This window comes from Cyprinodon variegatus, unplaced genomic scaffold (genome assembly GCF_000732505.1).
Source record: "Cyprinodon variegatus isolate N-32 unplaced genomic scaffold, C_variegatus-1.0 Scaffold540, whole genome shotgun sequence".
NCBI classification, from domain to species: Eukaryota; Metazoa; Chordata; class Actinopteri; order Cyprinodontiformes; family Cyprinodontidae; genus Cyprinodon; species Cyprinodon variegatus.
In genome coordinates this window covers 414,814-431,524 of record NW_015150993.1, presented here as the reverse complement: position 1 = coordinate 431,524, position 16,711 = coordinate 414,814, and the positions used below count along the sequence as shown (strand labels likewise).

At 38.3% G+C, this 16,711-nt stretch overlaps 2 protein-coding genes across 2 annotated transcripts in view; one reads left to right on the top strand and one right to left on the bottom strand.

The window, feature by feature from the left end:
- ppwd1 (peptidylprolyl isomerase domain and WD repeat containing 1) overlaps nt 1-9,733 on the bottom strand; it is an 11,235-nt gene extending 1,502 nt beyond the window's left edge. The window contains exons 1-10 of the mRNA XM_015391429.1: nt 9,427-9,733; nt 9,193-9,295; nt 7,352-7,455; nt 7,142-7,262; nt 4,370-4,817; nt 4,098-4,288; nt 2,625-2,814; nt 2,362-2,543; nt 2,200-2,281; nt 1,937-2,119 (exon numbers count right to left, since the gene is read on the bottom strand). Coding sequence (XP_015246915.1) covers nt 1,937-2,119; nt 2,200-2,281; nt 2,362-2,543; nt 2,625-2,814; nt 4,098-4,288; nt 4,370-4,817; nt 7,142-7,262; nt 7,352-7,455; nt 9,193-9,295; nt 9,427-9,571 — 1,749 coding nt within the window. The 5' untranslated portion in view covers nt 9,572-9,733. The remainder of the gene's footprint in view (nt 1-1,936; nt 2,120-2,199; nt 2,282-2,361; nt 2,544-2,624; nt 2,815-4,097; nt 4,289-4,369; nt 4,818-7,141; nt 7,263-7,351; nt 7,456-9,192; nt 9,296-9,426) is intronic.
- Nucleotides 9,734-9,919: 186 nt separating this feature from the next.
- The window catches only part of cwc27 (CWC27 spliceosome-associated protein homolog), a 60,079-nt gene continuing 53,287 nt past the window's right edge, over nt 9,920-16,711 (top strand). The window contains exons 1-10 of the mRNA XM_015391414.1: nt 9,920-10,230; nt 10,338-10,434; nt 11,198-11,310; nt 11,460-11,603; nt 11,692-11,790; nt 11,881-11,984; nt 13,547-13,616; nt 14,377-14,456; nt 14,532-14,568; nt 14,658-14,833. Coding sequence (XP_015246900.1) covers nt 10,189-10,230; nt 10,338-10,434; nt 11,198-11,310; nt 11,460-11,603; nt 11,692-11,790; nt 11,881-11,984; nt 13,547-13,616; nt 14,377-14,456; nt 14,532-14,568; nt 14,658-14,833 — 962 coding nt within the window. The 5' untranslated portion in view covers nt 9,920-10,188. The remainder of the gene's footprint in view (nt 10,231-10,337; nt 10,435-11,197; nt 11,311-11,459; nt 11,604-11,691; nt 11,791-11,880; nt 11,985-13,546; nt 13,617-14,376; nt 14,457-14,531; nt 14,569-14,657; nt 14,834-16,711) is intronic.

Genomic DNA, 16,711 nt, shown 5'->3' with positions numbered 1-16,711 from the left:
GTTTGGCTAGTGTCATTGATATGTGTGCAAAGCATAGCCAAGTAAGGAAAACTTCATTTGATAAAAAATTTAGTTTTTTATCAAGCTTGCTTAATATTGTGCACAGCATATAACCTCAAAATATTGTTCTTATTGTTTATTGTATTTATTTATTATATTTTATTTATTAATGAAAATATTTCTGTAGAATTTTGGAGTCTTTGTTTTTATCATTGTGGTATCGAAAATGGTATCGAGTATCGAATATTTTCCTTAGTATCGGTATAGAGTTGAAAAGTTTAGTATCGTGACAACCCTAGTTGAGGCTGAGCTGTTGGCAGGTGGTTGTAGATTTTTTATTGTGCTCAGAAACGGCTTCAGAGATATTTCTCAGACTCCAGTGTAGCTAAACCTCAAGTTACAGCTCTTAACTTTTCCTTGCTGATTTTTCTTTCACCTTTTAGAGTCAACAGTATAAAAGATTATCAGGGGTAGGAAAGGAGCTCAGACTGCTGCGCTGAATCTGGACAACCTTCAACCTTACAGATGTCATTACACAGTGGTCAAACTGGGATTACAGCTTTCCAAAGAAGAACTACAAATGACGAGTTACACTGAGGAAAATAACATCTGTCACACGCAGAAAAAAATCATGTATTTTGGTTAAACTCGGTGAGGTGAGCTGCGCCTATATGGTCCTATACATTATTGCTCCTAGCTCTGGCTATGCTAAATGAATGGGTGCTAGGAAGCTTCCTGCTTCCTCCTCCTAACTCCTTACTGACACCATTATTAACACTTCTGCTGTGACCTCTGTGTCTTCAGACAATTTAGTTATTCAGATCGAACTCTGGTTTCATTCTGCCTAAAACTCAGTGCTGCCCTCTATGGTTTGAAGCTCAGCTACTGCAGATGAAATTTTCTATGAGTTAAAGCTTTGCCTTGGCCCCAAACTTCATTTATAATTATTAGCGCATGTGTTTTGTTATTTTTTTATTTATTTTTTTTTTACCCAAGTTGTATTTTTCCCTCTGGAAAGGTGAATTGAATGCGAACATGGCAACCGGGTTTAAAACCACTGATCTCTACTTATTCACGGAATTGCTCATAGTCAGAAAAAAGTGAAGCCACCATCCGCCATGCTGGTACTCCTCACTCCCACAGAGATTCGCCATTAAAATGCTTACATGTGTAGCATCTGGCTGCAAAAAACAGCCTGACTATTTCGGACTGACTCAAAGATTTTGAGTGAGTTACCCATTGACATTGAGTCTATTGAAAGTAATTCACAATGAAATGTCAATGTAGAAATTCTTTATTAAGTGGAAGACGCTGCCGTTCCATTAGTGTTGTATTTGTCATTTGAGAAAGTCATGTGCTGAAATATATTGTATGTTATTTTGAGGGAGAACACAACTCAAACATTTGACCGATTATTTATTTATTCATATATATATATATATATATATATATATATATAAAAATAAAAACATGTAAAATATTTCTGCACTTCACGCATGAGATTATCTAATAGTTGCTTGATGTAAATAAATAGAGTAAAAAAATACAAAGGAAGAATAAACCACACAAAAATATTATGACATGCACATCAATAAATACTCATAGAAATAAGTAATAAATAAAGTTGAAGAATATAACGGGTATATGAAAAACGCCAACTAGGGAGTACCAATATGGCGCACAGTGACTTCACTTCAACCCTGTACTACCAACGGGCAATCAGCAATCCAGTGAATAAACAGCGATCGGTGTGGCAAACAGGATGTAACAAGAGCGAGAGTGCAATTGTACCACCTACTGGCCAGGAGGAGTAAACTTGTATCTAGCTCCTATAAGGGTTCTATCTTTATGTTGCTCAATGGATTGAAGGGCGTATTTATGCCAATAAATGAGGAGCACATCTAACAGTTAACCTCTAGCTAATATAATGACTTACTGTTGGTACAACGGTGATGAAAAACTGGGATCCGTTGGTGCCGGCACCAGCGTTGGCCATGCTGAGCGTATACGGGCGATCGTGCCTCAGGGTGGAGTGGAACTCATCCTCAAACTCGCCTCCCCAGATGCTCTCTCCTCCCATGCCCGTGCCGGTGGGGTCTCCGGTCTGGATCATGAAGCTCTGTACGGAAAGGGAGGCTCAGACTGAGACACAGCGTCGCAACTGTTGACCCTCCAACTGAGGTGATAAAAATATCCCACCTTGATAACTCTATGGAAAATGTGATTGTTGTAATATCCGTTCCTGCTGTGAACGCAGAAGTTCTCCACCGTTTTGGGACACCTGAACCAAACACAGATAAAGAGTCGTTTGCTTTTTTATTACAACCGTTAAAAGGAGATCTGTTCAGGTTTTCAACCTACTCCACAGGGAAAAGCTTGAGATGGATGTCTCCCATGGTGGTGTGGATGATGGCGCTGTCCGACACCCTCTTGGGCCCCTCGGCCTGAGTGGCGGCCATAACTTCCTCCTTGGAGGGCTTCTCGTTAAAGATGTCTCTGTCCGAGTCGGCGCTCTTTGTGTCTTCCGGTTCTCTTTTTGTAAACTGACAGAAGAAAACGAACCGATGATGGCAGAAAGGAAATGCTAGAAGCTGAACCTTAAAGCGAGCGTCCCGCCGTCTCACCATGTAGAAGCGGTTCTTCTTAAAGGCGGTGCAGAAGATGGTGGGGTCGGGCTCTCTGCTCTGTAGGGCCGGGTTGTCGGAGGCTTTCATCTCTATCGTGGGGGCCACCTCCATGGCCTTTGCGACGCCCTGGAACAGACACAGCTGGACCACGCGGATGTTCTCCTGCTTCCCGAGGATTCGCACACATCTGGCAGAGAACAGGCAAGTCTGTGAGGTCTGGTCCCGATTTTAGGACGCAAATGTGGACAAAATTGTTTTTTGCCCTAATTTAAGTAAAAGAAATCCCACAATGCTCGCAGGATAACTTGAATCTGACAAAAAGTAATAATAAACACCCATGAAACAGGCCTGGACAAAAAAAAGGCAACCCTAGAAAACAATGTGACCAAAGGGACAAATCAAGGTGTGATATTATGTTATTTTTTAAATTTTGACTAATTTCATTGATTTCTGTTGCCATTGTTATTTTTTCTTAACAACTTTGTTCATGTGTGTAAAAACTAGGGCTGAAACAATCCGATAAATCGATTATTGAAATAGAGACTCTAAAACATGCGACCCACTTAGAGCAGTAATTATATAAAAATTGTAAAAAATATTTATAACATTGTGCACTTAAGATAAAAAAAATGTTAAAATCTTTAATCCGTCTATATGCTCTATCCAGAACTCCTCAAGTGGAAAAGTTTTAGTTTCACTTGGTTTCATTCTGTAAAAATCTTCTTTAAGGAAACTTCAGCTGTTAATTGATTGATCTAAAACATAATCGACAGATTAATCGATTTACAAAGTAATCGTTAGTTGCAGCTTTAATAAAAACACAATTTTTAGCACCATGGTGAAAAGACGTTACAGCTGCCAAAACTTCTGATTTTATTTAAAACTCTTCTTCTAATTCAACGGCCGTCACTACAAAGTAGAGATAACGTCCATAAACCACAAAGAACCAAATCCACTGGAGGACGTGTGAACGGGAAGCCAGAGGCAAGACGGAAAATTTACTTTATAACGATTTAAAGTCGTTAACGAGAAGAAGAAAATAAAGCTTCCAAATCAGAACTTTTCACTGAAAATATTTAGTTGGAACCAACTGCTCTACCTGCACACTTTGATTTGGATCAAAGAATAAACACGTGAAAAATGGATGATCCAACTATTAGAAAACATGACAGAATAAAAATCTGCATTTTTTTTTTCGATTTGTTTCCCTTTTTTCTTACATATTTACACTAATTTAGATGTTTTTATTATCAAACCTAAACATTTTCTTGGCTGCTTATAAATCCAGAAAAATCATAAAAACCTGATTTTATCATTTAGATTCTAATAATATAGCCACTCATTAAAACCAACGCTTTGTTGACAGTAAAAGAGAATCAGATTCAGAGACGGGAGAAGTTCTGGTTCCTCTGCTGTGTTTTTAGGACAGGATGTGATGTCGCCTTCGGGACGGACCCATGAAGAACCCACCTGTTGGTTTCCACGTTAATGACCTTAATGCCCAGCATGGTCCCGTACAGGACGAAGTGACCCGTCTCGTCAAAGATGATGTTGGTCAGCCGGACGCCGTCCACCTTCTCCAGTTCCCGCTCCACGGCCATCCGCCTCCCGAACTCCATGTCGGGCAGCTGCTGCCTCATCTGCTGCAGCTCTGTGAACATCTAACGGACGGAGAGCAAGCGGGTCAAACGGGGCGCGGCGAAGACGGGGCAGAACCGGACGGATAAATAAGAAAAACTCACCGTCAGAGACTCGTCAAACACTCTCATCAGCTTCCCCGTCAGGAAGCGGAAGATCCTCACTTTCCTGTCAGACGCTATGGTCGCCATCTTCTTCCCATCGGGGGAGAAGGCCAGGCTGATGGGGTAGGTTTTATGCTTCGCAAATTCATACAAGTCTGTGTCCGTTTTGTATTCCCAGTCCACATGTTTGGGGAACTTGAATTCGTTCGGGAGGCCCGTCCAGTATTCCAACATTCCCGCTTTGTCCGCCGACACGATGACTCGGAATCTTGCATTGAGGCGGATTTGGGTGAGGGGAGAGGAGTGGAGCTTGTCGAAGAGGTGAAGGGGCTGGTTGCTTCCTCTTCCATCGTACACAAATATCTTTCCTGTGGGTTTTTCGGAGCAGGCCACGGTGCAGATGGCATCCCCGGGATTGTAGATCCACTCACACTGGCCTGGATGAAACCTACAGACACAAGGAGGCGCTATTATACAGCTTTTCTGAAGCAATCACACCCCTTGATCCTTGTTACAAACAAAAACAAGTATGTGCTTTCATTTGACTTTTAAAACACATTTTTATAAACAAGATAAAATCTTAAACATGAATTTAAAAGCCCGGTCGCTTTAATCCAAAAGAAAAAAACTGATTACAAGTCACCTAATGAGTCACTTCCTGTCATTAAATCTCCTCTGTGAAGACCTGGGAGGTTTGTTAGAGGACAAACAGCATCACAAATGTTAAATCACTTCACCTAAACCAACAGGGCGAAGGAGGAGAGCCTTAAAGCCGCCACATGGTTTCTCTGAAGGAGCTCATCCAATGTGCTGGTATTTAATTGCAGCATATTTCAAGAAGTAATTTTTCAGCAATAATATTGACTTTAGAGTAAAAAATACCAGGAAGAAGTTTCCTTATCTTAAGTGAGAAGCAGCCAATTAGACATCGGGGTTTCTAGTCCCGCCTCTTTCACTTTGATGGATGTCTGACAGATTGAATTCATTCAGGAAACATGAAATCATTTATTAAACCATGAAGGGCAGAAAATGTTAAGTGGCTTAATTGGGATTAATCAATTATTAAAATAACCAACTAATTTAGCAATCGGTGAATTTGTTAATTGGAGTATAGAGACCGTAAAACATGCCTTTAACTGACAAACAGAGTAGTAATCATATCAAAGTGGTAAAAAAGTAAAATACAATTTAAACATAATGCAATTAAGATAAAATAGACTTTTTAATCTATCAATATTCTCTATCCAGATCTCCTAAAGTGGAAAAGTTTCACCTGGTTTGATTTCGTAAAAAAATCTCCTTTAAGGAACCTTTGGATATCCGATTATTAATCAATTAATCGAAAAAATTATCTACAGATTAATCAATTTGCAAAATAATCGTATTTCACATTTTAAAACATTTATTTCATAGGTTATTTAGTTACAGCATTACGCCACTCGTCATCGGTGATATTCATATAACCCCACTTTGTTTTATTAAAGCCAAAAAACTGTGTCCAGTAAAGAAAAGTCACCTTCAGTCCAGGTATTGCTTTCAAGTAGTGATGTTATGAGATGAGCCGAGGCTTGAGGCGTGTGTCGATTAATGGAGGGGGCGTTTCCATGACGCGCGTGTCGAGGTGTGATTCATTTAGAGGAGGGGCCAAAATTGATGACGTCCGAGGCCTCGCTACCGTGATAGTAGTAGTAGTATTCAGTCAAGATGTGGGAGTTTGGAGGAGAGTTTCTGTCAGCTGGATAGATTCTAAGAATAGATTGGTTGAAAAAACAACCAATCTAGTTACTTAAAACTATTTTGGTTAGAATAAACAATGTAATGATCAACATCTCAGTTAACGTTTATCTACATAGGTGGCGTCAATTGTAAGACTCAGACTCTCACGCTAGAGGTTGATGATTCAAGACCCGTTTTTGACTTTTGAAAGTTGCGATTAAACGTAATTATTTTGGCTGATGAGACTACCGGTAATTTGTATTGTTTTGCCCAAGTAAATATACAGATTGGGTAAATTAGGTTAGTTTAGCCAAAATATTAGTTGAACACAAGTTCCAACCTGATTAAAACCAAAAAACGTGGGAAAACTATCATGTTTGAATAAAAATGCACCTTTCATTTTGCTCATCATTGCCCCATTTAAACAAACACTTTCACTGTCTGCTTGAGTTTATTTCACAAAAATGGCAGAAAAAAACTGTGCACCTTTAATCATTGTTTTATGAAATTTTTACACTTAAAAAAAAAATTACAAAGGATTTTATTATACACACCAACCATTAACAATTTCAAAGGAACTTAAAAGGGGAAAAAAAAAAAAACAACTGAAAAAAAAAAATCACATTTCATTACAAACTGTAGTTCTGCTGTCCACCAGTAGGTGGTGACATGTTCACATGGAGCCTCATGAACTGTGGGGATCGTTGAAGCAATTTGGCCAAACGGTTCAATGCCTCATGAGGCTTCATCTCACCATCACTACTTTCTAGTCACCATTTTTAAGAATCCTTTTGACAAACTTATATATGCAGAAGGTGAAATAAGAAGTTCTACGATAGAAGAATTCAATGTTTTCTAAACCAAACAATGACATACTATAGGAGGAGTAAATACAAACGCTTTGGACTACTTACTGTTGGTCTATCAGAAAAAATATATTCTAGTTTTTTTGTGACATGAAATTAAAAAAAAGCTTCACTAAGAGTTTGTAGACAGGTAGTAATAAAGTAAACAGACCAATATCTGTGGTGTCCTGCAAACGGCACTCAGACTCACCCCAGCTTCAGCATGTTGATCATGTCAAAGTTGACCACATCAAAGACCTTCATGGCCTGATCATCGCCCACAGAGCAGAAGAGAGCTCCCTCAGCGCTCACCGCGATGCTCTCTATCACAGCTGCACACCACAAAAATCAAAAATTGTTCAAAAGCGTCAGTTGAAAACCGGGGAGAGGCTCTGCTGATCAGACTGAATCCACTTCATACCCAGATGACTTCGAAAGTGTTTCACAAACTCGATTCCCTCGTCCTCCTTCTTCTTCCAGAATTTCACGTGGCCGTCCTGGCTGGCGGTGATGATGAAGTCAGTCCTGGGAAAGGCGAATATTTTTTTAAAAAGTGGACTTTTCAGACCTTTTTATACACTTCTAAAGTTTCAGATAATCAACAAATCCTGACACCAGACATATTTTAAGAGAATGAAGTTATCCAAACCAGCCCAGTCCTATGTGATAAAGTATTCCGCTTCTTTTCAATACATACAATTGTTTTAGTTAAACACATATTCTGTTTCTTTTTACCAGCAACACCCTAAGAATCCAGGAATTAAATAACTAAGAATGTTAAGAACAGATGATAAACAGTCAGTCATTCACAGCTATTATCCACAAATGGAGAAAGGAGAACAGTGATGAAGCTTCCCGGGATTGACTGGCCAACGCTGCTTACATCATCATGTCAATTTTACTGTGCACAGTGTTAATATCCCAAAGGACTTTCTGGAATATGGTAATAGGTGCATATTAGAACATTGGCAGCTGTTATGAAATCAAATTTGCATGCTCAATCTTTTTCAGCCGTTAAAATAGGAGTCAGCATTGAGCAGACGCCCACAGCTGAACCAGATCCAACTGATTATCCCCAAATGCCTGAAAGAACAGAAATAACCCCTGCAGATTCCAGAACAGTTTTTTCCCCAATGCCATTAGACTGTTGAATGTTATGTAAAATGGGTTAAAAAAAAAAAACCTGTAATGATACAGTCATATGTTTACATTACTGTTTTTTTCATCACAATGTTTTTAATCACAGCTGCTTACCTTATCAAGGCTGCACTTAAAAAAATTAAATAGTATGGAGAGCCGTACTTAACGAAATTTATGTTTGTTTACATTTGTGTATACAAAATGTCAAAATAAAATCAGTCTAAGTCTAAAAGTGGAGACAATGGGTGCTTAAAGAATGAGATCCCAGATACAGGCGGCTAAAAAGAGTTTTCTCCGTAGTGTCTCTAAAGATAGGGCAAGGAGCACAGTCATCTGGGGAGGACTCAGAGTAGAGCCGCTGCTCCTCCACATCGAGAGGAACCTGTTGAGGCGGCTCGGGTATCTTATTAGGATGCCTCCTGGATGTCTCGCTGCTGAGGTGTTCCCGGCATGTCCCACCGGGAGGAGGCCCAGGGGGAGACCGAGGACAAGCTGGAGGGACTATGTGTCTTGGCTGGCCTGGGAGCGCCTTGGGATTCCCCCGGAGGAGCTGGCCCAAGTGGCTGGGGAGAGGGACGTCTGGGCCTCCCTACTGAAGCTGCTAACCCCGCGATAAGCGGAAAAAGATGGATGGATAGGTACTTATGCGAGTGACACTGAAGTTTTCGTCTAATAATGTTGTTTTTGCACAACTTTCTAATTATCATCTAATAGTAAAATTAGTCTGAGAGAAAATGAACCCAGAACAAGATCTAATGCATGCAGCCAAACTGATTTGCTGTCTGAGGGATTCAGCAGGAAGACTGGATCAGATAAGATTCAACCTCTTTCTTAATGCCAATCCCAAAGCAAATAATATTTAGCCTTTAATCAAAACTGGAAAACAGCACAGCGTGCATGACTGAGAACCAGATCTAAAACCACTTTTGAGCACAAAAAAAAGAATTTCTTACACCAGGTCTACTTTTGAGTTTAAAATCCAAAATGCAAAAACTCACTCAGAAATTATGTGAATTATTCCCAAACATTTAAATACAGCATCTTCATTCCATTTCATTTTAATTGTTGAAACAGAAATGTTCATGGTCATTACAATTTAATTTAATATTGCTTCTCACTTACTTTGAGCAGACCAAGTGTGTGATGACGTCTCTGTGCATGTAGCTCCTCTCATACATGGCAGCTGAAGGCAAATTATCCAGGTAGACACGCTCAAATTCGAGCACTGATGGAAAAACAAACCCAACAACAAAAGAAAGCAGCAACAAACAGGATTAAAGGTTTGTTATTAGCAAACGGTAGCAGAAGTTGAACACGGCCGCCATAATGTTGCTAATTCCGTGCTGAAAACACCACCTTTTCTTTTCTTCGCCTTCGTGGCTTCGCTCGGCATGGGTCCCACCCAGTCCGCATCTTCTCCATCTCCATCCGTATTTAACTTCTGCTCCTGTTCATCTTCGGCTTTTCTCTTCAGCTCCGCGCTGTTCTCAGCGGCCGCCATAGCTGCGAGGCTTCCGTCTGGTCCGTCTTTGGTAGCGACACTTCCGTTTGCTATGTGTTTTTCGTCTGTTTAACTTAAAACCTTAGAAAAATATTATAATTAAACAACATTATTTCCCCAATATATATCGAAGTACTAGTTTAAATTAGGATCAACTGTAAGCATTTTTCTGCTTCAACGTGAGGCTTCCAGAACTAAATAGAAACTGATGTTTCCGCGGACCAGTTATCATCAGCACTCAGGTTAAACCAATCCTCATCCATAGAGGGGTGTCCTTGAATCAGTTTAATTTCATATCTCTCTGTGTGTAGCGTTCTTTTGGTTGGATACACTTGTACTTAAATCAACATTTTATTTACATACATTTACAAGTTTAATTAGGTCTTAAATGTATTTAATAAAAAAAATTATTATGAATATACTTCTTGGAAGCTACCCGGGTTCTCGGACATAAACACTGCGCTAGTCAACATGGCTGTAGAAAGGAAAGCTTAATATTTCTCACGTTTACGAAAAGCATCACTCAGTGTTAAGATTACTAGTTATTAGTTCTTCTGAGGGATAAAGTGCACTAAAGTGATTGTTGTACATTATAGAAAAAATCGCAGCTCGTCAAAATGAGCAACATTTACATCCAGGAACCTCCAACAAATGGAAAGGTGGGCGCTTTTCTTCTTTATGTATGTTGGGATATGTTTGAAATAGCTGTATTTACTCATTGGAAGATAATGTGAATGCGTTTTTTTCATATTTGAATGCCTTTTAGGTCCTATTGAAGACCACAGCCGGGGAGATTGATATCGAGCTGTGGTCCAAAGAGGCTCCTAAAGCATGCAGGAACTTTGTGCAGCTGTGCATGGAAGGTAAACAAGTCAATAAGTTTATTCCTATAGCGCCAATTCACAACACATGTCATCTAAGGGCACTTTAAAATTCAACAAGATTATACAGTCTAAGGAAAACCAGTGGATTGCATCCACTCATTGACTCAAATGCAATCCCTCATACTAAGCATGCTTGTAGTGACACTGGAGAGGAAAAACTCCCTTTAAACAGGAAGAAACCTCCAGCAGAACCAGGCTCAGTGTGAGCGGCCATCTGCTGAGACCGAATGGGGTTCAAGGAGACAGAGGCAGAGATACAACAAATTGCAGAAAACAAAAAGCTGAATTATTTTATTTCCAGAACACATGTCACGGGACAGGGTTCTTTTTTCCTGTTTTTTTTTTTTTTTATGAAATATAAGTCAATAAGAGAATATATATTTGAATATACGCTGTCATTTTAAATAAATGTTAAATATTTCGACTAAAAGTTGACATACCGTATATTTTCGTCCTCTGTGTTTTGGTTTTATTGCTCATTTTCAAACTATGTGTTTGTAGAGGGGAAAAAAACCTTTAAGTGTACAGTATACATTTATAAAAGATTTTAAAAAAATAGCAAATTGCCTTTTTTATAAAGTAGTTGTGTTGTTATTGTTTAGGGTTTAAAACGATGAAGTATAACTACTGTATATATTGATACTATGTACATCATTTTTTACTAATCTAACATTATTTAGTTTTAGTATTTCATTGAAAAGCGAGGTTGCCTTGTTTTATAAAGCAGTTCTCTTTTCCTTAGGTTACTACGATGGGACCATTTTCCACAGAGTGGTTAGGGATTTCATTATTCAGGGAGGGGATCCTACAGGAACTGGAATGGGAGGAGAGTCCATCTATGGCCACCCGTTTAAGGTCAAGAGGCTTTTTTTTTGTTTTGTTTTTAATTCCTGAACTTTATTGAAATCTGCAAACCAAAACTTCTAAGGAGTAAACAAACAATTCAGCTGAACTCAACTTATGTTTGATCTTTAAAATCTACAAAACTCTCCTTAAAACTTTAGGATGAGTTCCACTCCAGGCTGCGCTTCATTCGGAGAGGTTTGGTTGCCATGGCGAACGCTGGGCAGCATGACAACGGGAGCCAGTTTTTCTTCACTTTGGGGCGTGCAGATGAGCTCAACAACAAGCATACGATATTTGGAAAGGTATTATTTAAACCATAGCCTTTTCTCCACATCGATACAGGGACTCAGGATATTCTTAACATGTTAGCCCTCTGTTCTCTTGTTAAAGGTCACTGGAGACACCATTTACAATCTGCTCCGGTTAGCAGAAGTTGAATGCGATGCAAATGAAAGGCCTCTAAAGCCGCACAAGATAAGAACAGCTGAGGTATGTCTATGAAACTTTGTGTCTTTTTTTTTATATATATATATATAATTTTGTGTTGAATCCAGCAATGATGTCGCTAATGTTTTCCAGGTTTTACATTCTCCTTTCGATGACATTGTACCTCGGGAAACCAAAAAATCCAAAAAGGAAAAGGATAAAGAGGAAGCGAAGAAATCTCAGTCCAAAGCCACAAAGTGAGTGTTTAAGACGCCGTCTTCATCTTTTCTTCTTTTCAGGCTTATTGTAGTTGTGCAAAAAAAACATTTTTTTATAAATAAATCATAAACATACAAACATTTTAAAAAAAGAGCTTCAAAATGTCTATTTGTATGTCTCAGTCACGTTTTAACACAAACATGGTGTAAAATTGTGAACTGCATGGAAGGCAGTCTGTTTGAATCCATTATTTTGGATCCATTCTTATATCATATTCTGTCCTGAACATTTTTGCAGTTCAGTTCAGGTATTTATGTGGTTTACACACAATGAAAACATTTTGGGTCATCTCTATCCGATCAGGACCTGAGTGAAGTTGCCCCCCCACCCTCTTCAAAGCAGCACAAAAAATTTACATATTTTAAATATGCATTTGATTATTATTATATTTTATATTATTTTATATTTAAAATTAATTTTAAAAATTTATATATCTATGTATGGCAAAAATTTTCATTTTTACTGCTGTCATTTTAATGATATTAATAATATTTTGTAGAGGTCATCAACGGTCAGTTAACATCTGTTTTTGCTGCACAAACGTAGCACAAACGTTTGTCACTAATTTTGTCTAATTTGAAGAAGGTGGGGGGGCTGGTTGACCTTTGATGACCTCTAGAAATATTTATTTGTATCTTTAAAATGATAGCGGCACAAACGAAAATTTTTGCTGCACAAACGTTTGACACTCATTTTGTCTGATTTGAAGAGGGTGGGGGGGCCAACCTCACTCAGGTCTGATCAGGTATTTTAAAGATGCAGGGATTTGAAAATCTGGGACCAAATCGACCTCTGATGATAATAATACTGCTGTAATGGCTGATAATGCTGGCATTGCTTATCTGAAACAGCTAAACACCCACAATCCTTTGCTGCATCAGGATCACCGTAAGATAACCAAACAAACCGATACAACTTTTTCATTTCTGATACATTTGCAGGAATCAATTATACTTTGATCACTTATTTTGTAGAAAAATGATTGAAAATGATTGATCAAGTCTTATAACTCAAACAGATAATAGTTTATATAAGAACAACTGACCCTTGTCTTATTAACCAATGAGTTACAGAAACTTAAAGCAGAAGAAGAATGTTTTTAGTAGCTTGCTGATATCTGAGACTCGAGATTATGGCTGATTTATTCTGATATTAATTTATTCAATATTGGATCCTTTTCCTATTTTAATGTCGAAATAGGACATCCCTAAAGCCCAACACAACCGTCACCTTTCTCTCCTGAAACATAGGCAACTACTATATTGAAATAAACACTGGTTAATCATATCAGCACTACTTTAGTGATTGGATCAACCCGTCTAAAAATCAGCAGCTTTGTCTGATACTGATGGTAATGCTGATATATCTTCCATCCCTGAGGATTTTCTCTTGTTAAAATTTCCCTTGCCAATTTTCTCCTCTTCTTTTTTTTCTTTCCTTCTGAGTTATCTATAGTGCCTTTGGAAAAAAAAATGTCACCTTTATGCGCTGCAGTTTTGTTTAATGGTGATAATTCAGTTAACATTTTTTATATTTGTAGGAACTTCAATCTTTTATCGTTTGGAGAAGAGGCCGAGGAGGATGAGGAGATGGTGACCCAAGTTAGCCAGGTACTGATTAGCTCTGACTTTCTCTCCAGCTCCAGCCGCCCGTCAGTCACTCATTATTAAACCTGGAATTGCATTTAGAGGAGAAGAAAGTACCAGTTAAAGATTAGAGCTAGACTAACGTTCAGGGGAAGCTGTGCTTCACTTCCAAATATGAAACACGCAGAGTTTCTACTGAGCTTCTTTCTAAGGATTAAAGACTCAGATGAATAAACTTTCAATCTAACAATTAAATATCATTTCTTTGACAATAAATGACAGAATTTGCTGTTGGGTTCTTATCAGCATTAAACATAAAATGACGGGAAATCATGGGGTGTGAATACCAATGCTGTGAAAACGTAAACCATGAGACTTTCAGACTCTGTAAGGGCAGGTAAACACATGTGGTACCAAGCTGCCAGCAGACAGAGAATCAGATTTGAGGTTCAGGATTCCCAAACAGCTGGTTTGTCAATCTGAACCAACCCACGGTCAGAGTGTTTACCTTTTTACTAAAGTAAAAGCAGCATTGCACATCTGTTTATTTTTATATAGAAGCATATAATGTGACTGTGAAGTAAAGCTGACAATTTTCACTCGATGTCTGATTTATTTATGATTTACGGTTGTTAGATGGAAAACAGCCCTGCTGCACGTATTTTAAAGAAAATCCTTTTATTTAAGTTTCTGCTTTGTCATTTCTAACTATATTTTAGTCAGTGGAAGAATGGCTCAGCAGTTCATAAAATCAAAGGTGTTTGTTTTGTTATTGTTTCCTCAGTCATTAAAGGGAAAAAGCAAAAGCAGCCACGACCTTCTGAAGGATGATCCCAGGCTGAGCTCCGTTCCAGCTGTTGATAAGTACGCGATCTAAACAGTCAATAAGAGTTCAGATCTTTCTGAGTTTTAACTCCATCTTTCTCCTACTTTGAAAAGGGGAAAGAAGAAAGCGAGATCCGGGAACGCAGCCGATGTAAGTCAGCCAGGATGTCAAACATAGACGGACAATGTCTCCCTTTGTTATTTTCCCTTACAGCTGTGGTCTGCTTTGATTCTTCTCAGTCAGGCAGCGAGGCAGAAGGTGATGTGGACCAGGAGGGACTCAGCGGCGAGGAATATGACTCGGACGAGAGAGAGAAGATGAGAGAGCTCATCAGTAAGAAGCTTAAGAAAGAGAAAGGAGGAGAGAAACCAGACGAGCAAGGCGAGGAGGACAGAGAGAAGAAGACCAGCCGCAGGTATGGAGCAGCGCGTTTTCACTCTTATTGTTATTTATCTACTCTTTGATGAGGCTCCAAAACATTAAAGCAGGATAATGAAGCTGTTAGTTAGCTTGTAATGTAAGCTGATCGCCTGATGGTGGTGCTGTGGGACAAAGAATGAAAATAATGAATGACCTAAAATAGAATCCCTATACCTCTGTGACAGTAGACTGCTCTGATATTCTCCAAAATATTATTTATGTATAGAAGATTAATAATAGAAAAATACTGAAGAGGTTTTTTGTTATAGGACTTTTAAAAAAAATCTGATTTGACTGTAAAATGGGATTTTTTTGCTCTACCTTGAAATTTCCCCGACCACATGAAGGGATTCCTAAAGGAATAATGTGACAGCTTCTGGGCGAGCCCCTCTGAAAACTATTCTGAACTTTGTGTCATTTTGTGGCAGGAAATCACTGCTAGAAAGCAGCTTGTTGTGCCTCCTGGTTACTCAGAGGTTTGTGGCGGGTTCTTTTTCCTCTCTGCAAACAATAAACAAAGGGATATGTGTTTTATAGGTTGAAATAAAGCTGCAATATGTCATTCAAATGAACTACAGACTGGTTGTAGACAAGGAAGGTTTTGCAAAGGAAATTAGGACAAATTTCAAAACATTTTTCATGGGTGCAACGATTTATCGGCCAGCCGATTGATCGGCCTCGATTTTCTTAATTTTGGGAGATTGGTGACCGGCCGATGCATGATGTGAAACTGATCTGTAAAGATCTGAAAAACCAGCCTCTGTCAATGCATTGCATTTCAGATGTTTTTATTGTTTTACGGTTAATGAAATAATATTTTTTCAGTAAAATAAGTTTGAAATATCTTGTTCTTTTGTGATCTTATAACAACTGACAGAGTCAGTTATAAAAATTAATCTGTATCGGTGAAAATCGGAATCGGCGTGTACGGCTTTTTTTAAAGATCGGGACTCATTGATTGGCCAGAAACCTGTAATCGGTGCACCTCTATCAGTTTCATCTTGATTTAGCAAACAGGAACCAAAACAGCTGTTTTAGCAAGTTTAAAAGCTGCTAGTGATAAATGTTTCAGCCATGATTGATATCAGCCAAAATTTAGACATCTTACAGATTTGCAGTATTTAGAAAATCAGCTGTTGAGGAATGGCTGCTGAATGCTGAAAACCAATTAGCATAAATGTACAAAAATCAGCCTAGTAGAGCGTTTAGATCAGGGGTAACCAATTAAAAATAAGTGGGGTCCGAATAAAGAAAATCATCAACCAGTAAAGATTTTTAATTATAATCTGTTACTTTAAACAGAATTTAACAGTAAAATAAAATGAGGTTCTTCTCCATTGTGTTATAGATTGAATTTTTACATTCAAAAAATCATATTTAAAAATAGAAAATTTTGTGGTATTTTTTAATTTAGAGAACAAAAATCGCTCAGTTTGGTATATAGACAATTTCCTGATTTTATAAAACACCTAAACTGACTGTTTTTTATTTTCTTTCTTTTTTGTGTCTTAATGAAAGCAGTGGGCTTTATGCTGCCCTGCAAGGCTTAAACCTGGGTTTGAACTAACTGAATATAAATATGAATGTAAATATATGAATATAAACTAACAATACAAAGTAGATTTGAGCAGATATTTTTGGTTCCAAGCTTCAAATCAGAAGTTTAGGAACTATGGCCAAACTGCACTTTTCAGATTGAGAGGAGTTCAATTTGGCTTCTCTATCTGAAACAGATAAACCGTTAATGATACAGCCATGATCTTTACTGGCAATCATTTTGACCTGAAAGCTAACAATATAAAGTAGATTTGAGCAGATATTTTTGGTTCCATGGAGACTAAGCCATTCTAAAGCACATATCAAGGAGCTCATT